This window comes from Dunckerocampus dactyliophorus, chromosome 7, assembly GCF_027744805.1.
Source record: "Dunckerocampus dactyliophorus isolate RoL2022-P2 chromosome 7, RoL_Ddac_1.1, whole genome shotgun sequence".
In the NCBI taxonomy this organism is placed as follows: domain Eukaryota; kingdom Metazoa; phylum Chordata; class Actinopteri; order Syngnathiformes; family Syngnathidae; genus Dunckerocampus; species Dunckerocampus dactyliophorus.
The window spans coordinates 19,617,988-19,629,928 of record NC_072825.1 but is presented as its reverse complement, the minus strand read 5'-3'; the positions used below and the strand labels follow the sequence as shown (position 1 = coordinate 19,629,928).

The following is an 11,941-nucleotide window of genomic DNA, read 5'->3' as shown; positions in this document are numbered from 1 at the left end:
TTTTTTCCATTATCATTTCAGACATGCCATGGGTGACTTCATGCAGTGTTAAGGTAATGTAATGTAAGGTAATGTCTAAATATTTTGTGCCATTACTGCCGCCTAGTGACCAGAATATGTTTTGACTAATAACAGACTAGAGTCTACAACGAAACAGCAATCACGATACAGTGAGGGGGTGATAATCAAACCATGACGACTGTACAGGTGTTCGTGTTCTGAAATGAGAACAACTTGGGAATCAACCAATGTCATTTTGGAGGTTACGGTCATTTCCTCAACGTGAAAGAAGCAACACATTCTCAGGCCTGTAAAACGATTTTTAATCACCGTTAATATTCAAATGGACACCAGCAGAATGACAGAATGAAAGCAAACGATTAAAACCAAACGTAAAGATGTGCAAACATGTCTTCAGTATTAAGTCAGACTTTTTTTAATGACAGAAATGTTAGATTTAAATACACGAGAGAACAAATGCATACATAGAGACACTTCATTTTCGCTTTATAAACACAATGTACATGTGAGAGGGAAAAACAACAAGGAGGAAGATGTTGGACGTTATTCTAAAATGGGACGTCACAACCAAAAATTGTTCACACAGGCGTGTGGAAAAAAACGTCACAGTGTGCATAATACATGTGCAAATATTACACATACACACGCCTGCATTACATACTATATACATACAGTACAGTGCACGTCATGCAGTCTCAAACACACTCATAGTCCACATTACGTTTGTGCACGTTTACCTGACATGCATGTGCACAAGCATGTCTATGACCGCCTGCACTTTCTGACACACAGGTGATGTTGGGAAGAAATAAATAAAAACTGTTGTTTGACATCAGGTTACTACAGTATGTACAACAACAACAGTGTTATTTGTAAAACATAATTAGAGTTATTAACTCATTGCATACTGGAAAAGCCAGCATTTTTCCGCGTCGCTATTCTGTAGAAAAGGCACCGACACGGAACGGGGGGACCAGGAAGTTGTATCAGAGCCGTAACAGAGGTGGGATGATGGCTGTGTAGTTACACTTTTTTTTGTGCCTCGATTCTGTATAAAAGGCACAGAAACCTGGCAATTGTCTACCTTCAGAGGCTGTATCAGACTTGCATTCTATGTATCTGTAAAACAATGCCGGAAAGGTGAGACACGGGTGTCAATTGAACACCTGACACCCACTTGTTTTGCCTTGTTATGTTCAAAGTGATGTTGCTGTTTGCCAAGTATTTTATACGTCGCATCTTATTACTGCACGGCAGAGTTCCATGACATCCAGCAACATCTCGCTTCACTCGATTCAAAGGTGGATAAATGCCAGATTTCCTGTTACGGCTCCGACATGGCAATTTTGTAGGATCTCTGTGTGAAAAGTGGCTAAAAAATCCTGGTTTGCGACTATGTGCAACAGCCCTGACATGACTTGTGCTTCTTTCACATTACATTGCACATAAACACCAAAGGGCTCATTCACCCTCTTAAAGAAGAACTACTATCCAATCTGGATGAATCATGTTTCCCTCTCAGTGCATTTTGCGGAGCATACAATAACAGTTAACAGGCTACGCAGCGGCGTAAAAACAGCATCTGCTGCTCTTTAAACCTAGAAGAGGCTTGTGCTAGCTGAAAATAGTCGATACACAAGAGCAATAAAGTTGCAAAACGACCACCTCAAGTTCATTTTCTCTGCAGACACGGATGTTTTTGGACTACAGTGATGTGACATCGTTACGGTTTGCATTCAAGTCAATTTGGGTTGGAAGCCCTCATGATACAAACAATATGATACACGAAGTGTCACCAGAAAATTAGAACATGACAAGAAAATTGGCATGCAGCACAGCCCCCTCTGATATTGCAAAGTATCTTCTCCTATAAATACACGGACAACATAAAACAGACAACTGCAGTTAAAGGGCATCGTCTTCATCCACAGTGTGCCAATGCTTGTTAGCTAACAGTGCTGAGGCCTTCACTGATTGGCAGCGAAAAGTCCACCAAACAGCCCTCACAGAGCGTTTCTAATAGTCACCTGGGAGGAGCAGCGACTATCAGGTAAGCTACATGAAGTGTGATCCGTGCTGAGAAGCTCTGCTGAACCTGTATTGTCCTGTAAAAAGGTGAGTTGCATAATAGTTCCTAAAAGCCCAAAAGCAGATTTCTGCATGTAGGAAAAACTGCTAAAGGAAAGAAAATACTATCAGGTGCAGTGGAAGGGTAGACTTCAAGTACAGTACAGTGATAGCGGCGCTGTTATGCGTTTGGTCCCTGGGACACAGGCTACTGCAGGATATGTGTAGCACATTAGATTGTTAGCAAGTTTAGTGATTTCATCACACATGCCTCTTGAGAGGTTAGAATGTCAGCTTCATTATTTGTTGAAAAAAAACATGTCTATCGGGAGAAGGAAGGTCAGAATTTACGTACCAGTTTGGTTTAGTGGGGGAGTATCACGAGAAAAAAAATAATATTTGTATGATACTACACATGAATAACACATCAAACCAAACATAATGTGTACTGGGGGGGGGGGGGGGGGGGGGGGGGGGGGGGGGGGGGGGGGGGGGTACAACCTAGTCTAATAAATAAAAACCTTTTCTTATATTGCCCCTTATTAAGTGAAGCTCGTAAATGGCTTCATATTAAAATCATTTCTTTGTCAGCTTCCTCCCCAGAATCGGAGGATTTTTTGCCTGTTTTCTCCTTCTCTGCATTTGGAGACGGCCCCTTGGTCTTGAAGGGTCCATGATCATCAGAATTTGTGCGCTGATGGCTGGAACGCTGAGAAGAGTCAGACCCAGACACCTTTCTCCCTAAATGAGCACAGAGACATGATGAGGTAAAGTGGATTCGTTACCTCATTTATTGCAGTGAATCGGTTCCATACCCGACAGTGATAAGTGAATTCCTGATGTATAAATGGAATATTTTTGTAGTTAGAGAATAGAAAACTTGTTCATGACCTTCTAAATACAGTTTTAACTTGGCGTGAGGTACTTCAGCAACAGTAGCCCATGTTGTGTTTTTATTACCTCCGCCAAGCAAGAAGGTTATGTTTTTGCCGGCGTTTATCTATTTGTTTGTGTTCAAAATAACCTCTGAATGGGTTTGAATGAAATTTTCAGGAATTGTCGGAAATGGGATATGGAAGAAGCCATTACATTTTGGGGGTGATCCAGATCACCATCTGAATCCACAATTTTTTTTAAAGGATTCTTTAACATTTGCTTTAACATTTTCAGCATGTGTGCATATAACTCCACAAAAAATGGTCAGAGCAAAAAAAAAATACAGGACAAGTTTCCAACAGGTTCTACATCATATCAAAGGCTGGTCCAACAAATTTTGGATTATTATTTTGGTGTGAATCACAATGTGGGGGAACTATGGCGCTTGTTGGAGGCCTACGCTCTCCAAGTGCTTCTCTAGTTAGGGACTTTTATTATGGATTATTGTGCCGGTTGTAAGATCATTCAAACCTGCAATAAAGGCCTGCTGTTCCTGCAATCAAGTCTGCAGTTTGTGTGTGTCAACGAACATTAGTAACACCTAGTGACCAGTGTAGAATATCATTCACAGTGTCTTTGAATGCGTCGTCTGAATGCCTTACATCTGTGTTTTAGTTCATTTAGTCATTTTTATGCTTGAAAATGCTTAATTTAGGCAAAAAATACATAAAATGAGCTTCAATATGCACATTTTTTTTCTAACAATAGGCCGTATTCACCCACAACACAGCCTGATTTATTAATTTATATATTTTTGAAAAACCGCGTGAAGCCACGAAATTCTAACCATAGTGGCGAGGGACGCCTGTACAACCACCCAGTAATTAAAATGATATCACACCTTTCTCAACCCCCCCTTGTGTTCTAAGTGTCTATTTCAGTCGCCCGTCGCCACCTCGCGCTTCAAATTTCATGGCTTCGCTCGCACGTTTCTTAAAATATATTTATTAATAAATCATTACTGTTTTGTGGCCTATTATTCGTCCAAAAATTTGCATATCATAGCACATTTTTTATCTTTTTGTTCTAAATTAACCATTTTCAAGCATAAAAATGACTAAATGCACAAAAATAATCTGAAAATATTAAATTTATAAATAATGAATCCTACTTCGCGGTGGGGTCTGGAACCATTTATCCACGATAAACGAGGGATTACTGTACACGTGTGTTATATTTAGCAAAGCTATAATGACCACATGTTCCAATCTCCATTGGGCATCTCTGTGTGGAGTTTGCATGTTCTCCCTGTGTGTGCGTGTGTTTTCTACTGGTACTCCGGTTTCCTCCCACATTCCAAAAACATGCATGTTAGGTTAATTGGAGACTCTAAATTGTCCATAGGTATGAATGTGAGTGTGAATGGTTGTTTGTCCGTATGTGTCCTGTCCAGGGTGTACCCCGCCTCTCCCCCTAAGTCAGCTGGGATAGGCTCCAGCATACCCCCGCGACCCTAATGATGATAGGCGGCATAGAAGATGGATGGATGGATCGATAATGACCACATAAAACAAGAATATCACTTTCTTCTTCTACTGTGTGGTGTCATGCGTGCAGCAGAGTGACAAGTAAGTTCTGGAATTAAAATGAGCACAATGAATGAAGGAATCAATAATGGACGGCCTAAAACTGTTAACAAATGATGTTTGTTATTTAGCATGCTACTTCCTGGAGGAAACATACAGGATACCATTTTAAATGTAAAAATAAATTCCTGTATCTGCACCTTTATCCAGCTCCTTGCCAAAATGTAATGGCTTCTTCCTTGTCTGACGGGCTACCCTTCTACAACATCTTGTAGAAATCGGTTCAGTGTTTTTTGCATTATTTCTGCTAACTGTATCTTTCCTAATATTCGCTCTCTTATTAATATGTCAAAATTCCTGCTGTGAAAAAGGTCATTAACACAAAGCTAGAGGTGGACTTGCAGAGTGTTTATTGTATGAGAGGGATTTTGTGATGATAAATGTCATGTAAAGTGAGAGGCAACCCACACCCAGACTCTGCTCACCTTCCTGAGTGGATTTATTGACGGATGCTCCTGTCTGCAGACTGTTGTTGGCCTCCTTGTCTTTCTCTGGTAACGCCTTCTTCAGTGATGAAACTTTCAGAGACACACCCCCACCATTGGGGGCATCCGAGTTCTCATCTATTGAGACACGTGATGCAAAAGGAAACGATGAAAAATCCTATCTTGACAGGGGTGTGCTTATCAATATAGTCGTAGCAGGTTAGACAAGGCAAAGGCTGGCATTGACAGCACCTGTGCTCCTACTGCTCGTGGTCCTCGGCTTCTGTGGCAAGGAGGGACGGGCAGATAGAGCGGGCTTCGCTCCCTGGGGCATTAGTGGTTTGGGACTCACTGATCCTCCTGAGGAGCTCGAGGAAGATGGAACCCTGGCACGAGGAGCGGGATCAGGCTTGGTTTCAACACGAGCTGAAGTCTTCTCTGGAGAACCTGTGAAAGCGTAAAGATGGTTAAGGTATTTTTCCCTACAAAGTCTGAAAAAAAGGTGCTGTACAGTCCAGGTCTAGAGATTTACACGTGCAAAGCAATTACACGTGCAAACCAACAGGTGGCGCCAAATAACTTTTCCCGAGCTTTTCTGCAGTCACCTACTAAAAGTTATTCACTCAATAAATTTAAATTAAATACATTAAATCCAATACAGGTCAAAAGTTTGGACACACACAACACAACTGATGGTCCCAACCCCATTCATAAGGCAGGAAATTCCACTAAGCAACCCACACAAGGCACACCTGTCAGGTGAGTCCCTCATGAATCTCACTGAGAGAACACCAAGGGTTTGCAGCACGATCAAAAAAGCAAAGGGTGGCTATTTGAGGAATCTAAAATATAAGACATTTTTAGAGCTATTTCACACTTTTTTGTTAAGTACATAATTCCACATGTGTTCATTCATAGTTTTGCTGCCTTCAGTGAGAACCTACAATGTAAATAGTCATGAAAATAAAGAAAACACGTTGTGTCCAAACATTTGGCCTTTACTGTACATATTTGTCCCTAAATGGGTCTTGAAAAGAGGGGTCCTCCGACATTGGGGTCAATAATGTAGTATTAGGAGCTGTCAAATGAACCACAGCACCAGACCAACAATAACCAGTATTATGAAGCCACAGGGCTCCAAAAGGTCGGGTCTTGCGACTAAAATGAGACATTGTGAGTACATTTTTTATCTACTCCCGCATGTGCGACCAAATAAAAGTACGTGTTCTGTACTGAGTTGACCAGCGACGTCCCTTATTACGGTGAGAATGAAAATTAGTCTGTGAAATGTGTAGTCGTCTGACGACAGCTTGTCACAGTCTACGCTGATCGATGCCAGCGTGTGATCGCTCACGCTTGGCTTGCATTGAAATTCTAATTACGTCTTGTCTTCACTAGCCGTGTGTCTGAGATGTTTAACATAAACACGTACCGTAGTCTGTCCAGCTTTAAAATAGTGACGCTATCAGGGGATTTTAACAGGTAGCTTGTGAACTACCAGTAGGTCGCCATCTGATCAGTTGAGCAGCTCACTAAAGAATATTTGCTTCAACTCTGAGTGTTTATTAGAACTGTTTAATTCAGACATAATGCCTGTATCTCATGACAAATGAGCACAAAAAAGCATAGAGACAATGAGCATACTGTTTGAGTGGAGATTCTGTTAATTGTGCTATTTTTACCTTAAAATTTAATATTAAACAATGAACTTTTACTCAAAAACAGGCCTCAAATTAAATTGAGGTTTGTGTCAAATAGTACAGGTTTTGTGTCACACAATTTAAGGCAAAAAAAACAAACAGTTGGGTTGGTTGGCCCTGCCATCAAGGTGTCCCTTATTTATAGTATTTTCCCAGAAATTGGCAACCAACTAGTTAATTTGTTGATTTTATTTTATTATTGAATATTTTTTGTTGCTGACAAACTTGTGCTCCTCACTTCAGCCCAATAGTTGACAGTAGCGCGCAAATAATCTAGTTTGCTAACAAAGGGCCTCATTCACGAAAATCTTCTTAAAAGTCTTCTTAAGAAGTGTACTTAAGAAGGCGCGGGTTGGAAACTGCGCCGCATTCACGACACGTTCTTAAGTAGGGATAATCGTTCGCACCGGTGTTCTTAGGTTGATGAATGCCAACTGCGATGCCCGTGCATGTGAGCCCTAATTTGCATAGGTCGCCGCCTATTATTTCCTATATAAGGTAAAAAATGTGCGGTGCGCAACAGGCATCTGGAGGCGGAGATGGCAACGTGCAAGGGCAAGACTGAGGAGCAGCTGGACAACAAACAGAAGAAAAACTTCAATTCTACTGAAATAGAGGTGCTTTTACAAGGAGTGACCAAACACAAGACCACCTTATTTTCACGTGTATCCACCGGTCATTAGGCCATCCAAAAAGAGTCGGCATGGAGCACCATTGCAGGAAACATAAATGCCGTTTCCACGGAGAAACGCACCACCGCAGAGGTTAAAAAGAAGTGTTTTGACTTAAAATAGACTAAAAAAAAAGATTGGACTGCACCGGAGGGATCTGGAGGAAACGGGAGGTGGGCCATCAATCAGAAACCAAACCATTTCGGAAACTCTAGAAAATATTTACACAATCATGATGGAAAAATAAAGTCAAAATACATAGTTTGTGTGTGACTATTTATTTTTTCTGTGGTTATATTTGATTAGACGCTGCCTAATTAATACAGCAGCCCCGTGCTCTGGCTCAAGACGTGGCTGGGGGCGCATGTCGTTATCTGGGGGTGCTACGTGCGCAATAGGCACACCACGTTTCATTGCGATGTTATTCTGATGATCCTGCACACCTGCAAGAACAGAGAGGGAAGCCTGAAGCAGGACATCAAATATTCGTCGCTTTCAGCAAATACATCGAATGGTCCCTTTACATTCTCTCTCTGCGCAGCGCACGTCCAGCCAGCTACTTTTTTTTTGATGAATTGGGATTTGAATATATATTTATCGATGGAGTATATTTTAGTTGTTTTGATGATAAATAATTGTTGGGATATTTTATTTGCACTACATTTTTTGGGATCAGGTTGCAAAATCCATCATGAGGGCGATTGCGCATTGAAAGTGCAAGCTTTGTTTGTGCGTAAGAGTCCTCCTGAGTGTTCGTAGAATTTGTTCTTAGATCTAAGAACTGTGAGTTAAGAACACGTTTCATGAATGCCAAAAATCTTCGTAGGAAGGCTTTAAGAACACATTTGTGCGTAAGAACGTTTCGTGAATGAGGCCCAAAGTCTTTAAGAGGAAGAAAGGAGACAAACACCAAAGAAGAAGGAAAGAGGGCGGTACTGAAGTTATAGCGTATATGATATATTAGTGTATATGATGCCACCAATGAGGCCTTCCAGAAGGGAAGGACAGAAACATGGTTGCACAAAGAAGACAGTTGTCATTTATTGTTTTAGTATTTATCAGTAATACAGTAAAAATGAGAGGAAATGTGAAGATTTACTTTGCTTGAATATTTACTTTGTTTCCGTTTACGCCCCTAAAATTTTAAGTTTCCTAGTAAAAATAAATAAAATTGTCTGGAGCCCTGAGCCACTTCATTAGGGACACAGGTTTTGATTGACAAAGGGGTATCGGTTGTAAAAACAAACAAAGCAAAGTGGTTTGCAGTGGCATAAAACTTAACATGTTGAAAGGTGGTTGTAATATTTTCCTTACAAGGTAACCAAAATATTACAACCATACTATTAAATTCCAATGCAAAGCACATTAAATAGACCAGGGGTGTCCAAAGTGTGGTCCGGGGGCCTTTTGCGGCAGAAGCTTGTTTTTCTTGGCCCGTGGCAAAGTCCAATGTTGTGTCAATACAAAGCTGAAATTGTTTTTTCTTAAGATATATATTACTGCTTGGCATATCCCCTGTGAGCCCCGCGTCCTCACAGTGGTCAATGAGCGGACTCTCGTGCTTCAGGCAATCAAAACCTCCTTTCTCTTTATTGTAGGCAGTTTGTATTTTGAATGTACAGTGTACCAATCTAAGACATTCTAATGCATAACTCACCTATGCAATTGCTGTCAGGTCTGTCAGGGCTGGAGGACTGGAAGACACACAATGATTTGTTTTTTTATTACTAAAAGCATAATTATGAAAAAGTGCTCCGTGTTGAGAAACTAACAATATCTCTTCATTCAGCATACAAGTGTATTTCGGAGTTAAATTGCATGCCGAGTATGACAAATTCATACATGTTGGCAGGTCTGCACCCACTGACAGTTCACCGCCCCCCCACTTTTACACGGCATGTGCAATCTAAAAATATATAGCTACAATATTACAGTTAAAGCATTGTCTTGGCATGAGAACTCAACCCAGCTAAGGACTAAATGCAGTTTTTTCCAGACTGAATGACACCATCTCACCTTGTATGCTCTCCTCTCCTGCTTGGCCTTCATCTCTGCCAGGAGCCCACTGCCCATCATCTGCATGCCCGGGTACCGCCGTCCGCCCTGGGGACTCCCTCGGCCATCTGAGCCCTCCCACGGCTCGTCTATGGAGTCGGGTGTTCTCAGCTCCTCTGAACGGTCTGAGCTGCTGCTGTAGTCCGCAGGCTGTGAGCGACTAGAGGAATCTCTGCAGGATGGACAGAAAAATTGGAAAAATAGAAATGCATGATGGCACACTGCCGCAATGTACACTAGTGGTCAAAAGTCTTAGAACACCCCAATTTTTCCAATGATTTATTCAAATTCAAGTCATTAAAGTCCAATGAAAACCTTGAAATGGTACAAAGGTAAGTGGTTACCAGAGGTAAAAAACAGGTAAGGTTACCCAAAACTGAAAAATAATGTGGATTTCAGAATTATACAAAAAGACATGTTTCAGGGATCACAAAATAGGTCAACAATTTAAAGCTGTTCTGCAGAAATGGAGTTGATGAAGCCTTGGCAGTTGGTGCAACCACGTAAGTTCTGCAGTACTTACTACCTCCTCTGTCTGCATAAAAACAGTGTTTGGAACATACTGTGGTTCTATACCATCATGAACATCAGTTGAACAGCATTGTACTGGAGAAGGTAACTTGTTGCTACAAAAATGTCCAGAAAAAGGGGATTAACAATGGAAGACAGACAGACCATCTTAACCCTTAAAAACGTAGGTTTTTCCTTCAGAGAAATTGGAGTGTCCTAAAACTTTTGACCGGTAGTGTACATCCTCCAATTGTTTAGGAGACTGTGCAAGTACATGTACATAAGAGTTAAGACTTATGGATGTGTGACACTGAATCTATGAGGAAAATTAAACCTAGGATACAATAATTCTACTATTTTAAATAAAAAAGGTCTAAAGGTCAAATTGTGTTCAATGGTACCTGGACTTTGGCTCGGGTGCTGGGCTTTTTACTGTCGACTTTGGAGAGGAAGGCTCCTCAGGGATGACGGAGGCTGAGGCTAAAGAAGCTGTGGATGTAGCTGAGGATGGAGGGGTCATCTGATTTTTCTCAGACTTATCAGATTTGTCCGACTTATCTGATTTGGTAGAGCGTTTGATAAGGTTGAGGAAGCCTCCTTTGCTCTTCTTCTTCTCTCCATCGTGAGATTCAGAGCTTTTCATGAAACGTCTGAGGAAACAAACAGTTACCATAGCAAGAAAGACGGACAAAACAATACTCGCCATGTGAAAATGTACTACCAGTGATGTCAAATAATGTAAACCATGTGAGAAGAACATCAATGGGGCTTACTTTGAATCTATCTTGGTGACTTTTTTAGAGAAGAATTCGTCCACACCCTCATCCACCCTTGCCATGAGGCCATTCTGCTCCCCATCCTGAGATTGAGCACTGCTCATTTGCTGCGACAAAATGGATTCATATGACTCAACGCCTACAAAGTCTTTTAAAATCAAATGAACTCACTGGTATTTTGCTGGAGTGTGTTTTTTTGTTTCTGCGTGGTCTTAGTTTAGTGAAGTGCTGCAGCTTTTTCTCCTCCTCAGACGGAAGCTCCAAAATCCCTCCCGGCACACGCTGCTCTGCTTTGGGTAAAGGCTGAGATGGAGTTGGAGGAGTGTGAGATGAAGCCGGCGTGTCCTCCACATGGGCTGGTACGTCCTCCAGTGCCTTGTCCAGGTCAAACTCCATCTCTGTGAGTAGTGTTGCCCTGATATTAGGTACTATCTACACTGTGTGCACAATTATTAAGCAAGTCAGTATTTTCACCATATTCTCATTTGTATGCATATTTTCCAACCCCAAGATGAATAAACCTGAATACCTATTGGTTTAAGCATACCAGGTGATGTGCATGTGTGTACTGAGGGAGGGTGTGGCCTTAGGAGATCAACACCCTTAATAGGTGTGCACAGTTATTATGGCAGCTTCTTTTCCTCTGCAAAAATGGGCCAGAAAAGAGATTTAACAGACTCTGAAAAGTCAAGAACTCTACAACATCTTTCATAGGGATGCAGCAGTAGGACGTGACCACAGAACCATTAAATGTTTTGTTTCAAGTGCACAAAAGGGTCGCAAGAAACATATGGAGAGAAAAACATGCAAATTAACTAGCAAATATTTGAGAAAATAAAACGTGAAGCTCCCAGGAACTCATTATCCTCCAGTGCTGTCATATTCCAGAACTGTAATCTACCTGGAGTGTCCAGAAGTACGGTACGTGGTGTTCAGTGATCAAAGACATGGCCATGGTGAGAAAGGCTGAAACCCAACCACCACTGAACAAGGCACAGAAGTTAAATGGCTTTTATGGACTGATGAGGTGAGCGTAACTCTTGATGGACCAAAGGAATGGGCCCATGGCTGCATCAGCCATGGGCAGAGAGCTCCACCCCAACTCAGACGCCAGCAAGGTGGAGGTGGGGTCCTGGTAAGGGCTGGATTATTAAAAGATGAGCTTGTTGGGCCTTTTCAGGTTGAAGATGGACT

At 41.5% G+C, this 11,941-nt stretch overlaps 1 protein-coding gene across 3 annotated transcripts in view; it reads right to left on the bottom strand.

Moving 5' to 3' along the window:
• Nucleotides 1-2,584: 2,584 nt before the first annotated feature.
• The window catches only part of LOC129184799 (F-actin-uncapping protein LRRC16A-like), an 80,457-nt gene continuing 71,100 nt past the window's right edge, over nt 2,585-11,941 (bottom strand). For all 3 annotated transcript variants that reach the window (XM_054781135.1, XM_054781136.1, XM_054781137.1), the window contains 8 exons: nt 10,919-11,145; nt 10,745-10,854; nt 10,373-10,621; nt 9,423-9,633; nt 9,064-9,100; nt 5,288-5,482; nt 5,036-5,173; nt 2,585-2,829 (listed from right to left, as the gene is read on the bottom strand). In XM_054781135.1, the coding sequence (XP_054637110.1) occupies nt 2,654-2,829; nt 5,036-5,173; nt 5,288-5,482; nt 9,064-9,100; nt 9,423-9,633; nt 10,373-10,621; nt 10,745-10,854; nt 10,919-11,145 (1,343 nt within the window). In that variant the 3' untranslated portion in view covers nt 2,585-2,653. The remainder of the gene's footprint in view (nt 2,830-5,035; nt 5,174-5,287; nt 5,483-9,063; nt 9,101-9,422; nt 9,634-10,372; nt 10,622-10,744; nt 10,855-10,918; nt 11,146-11,941) is intronic.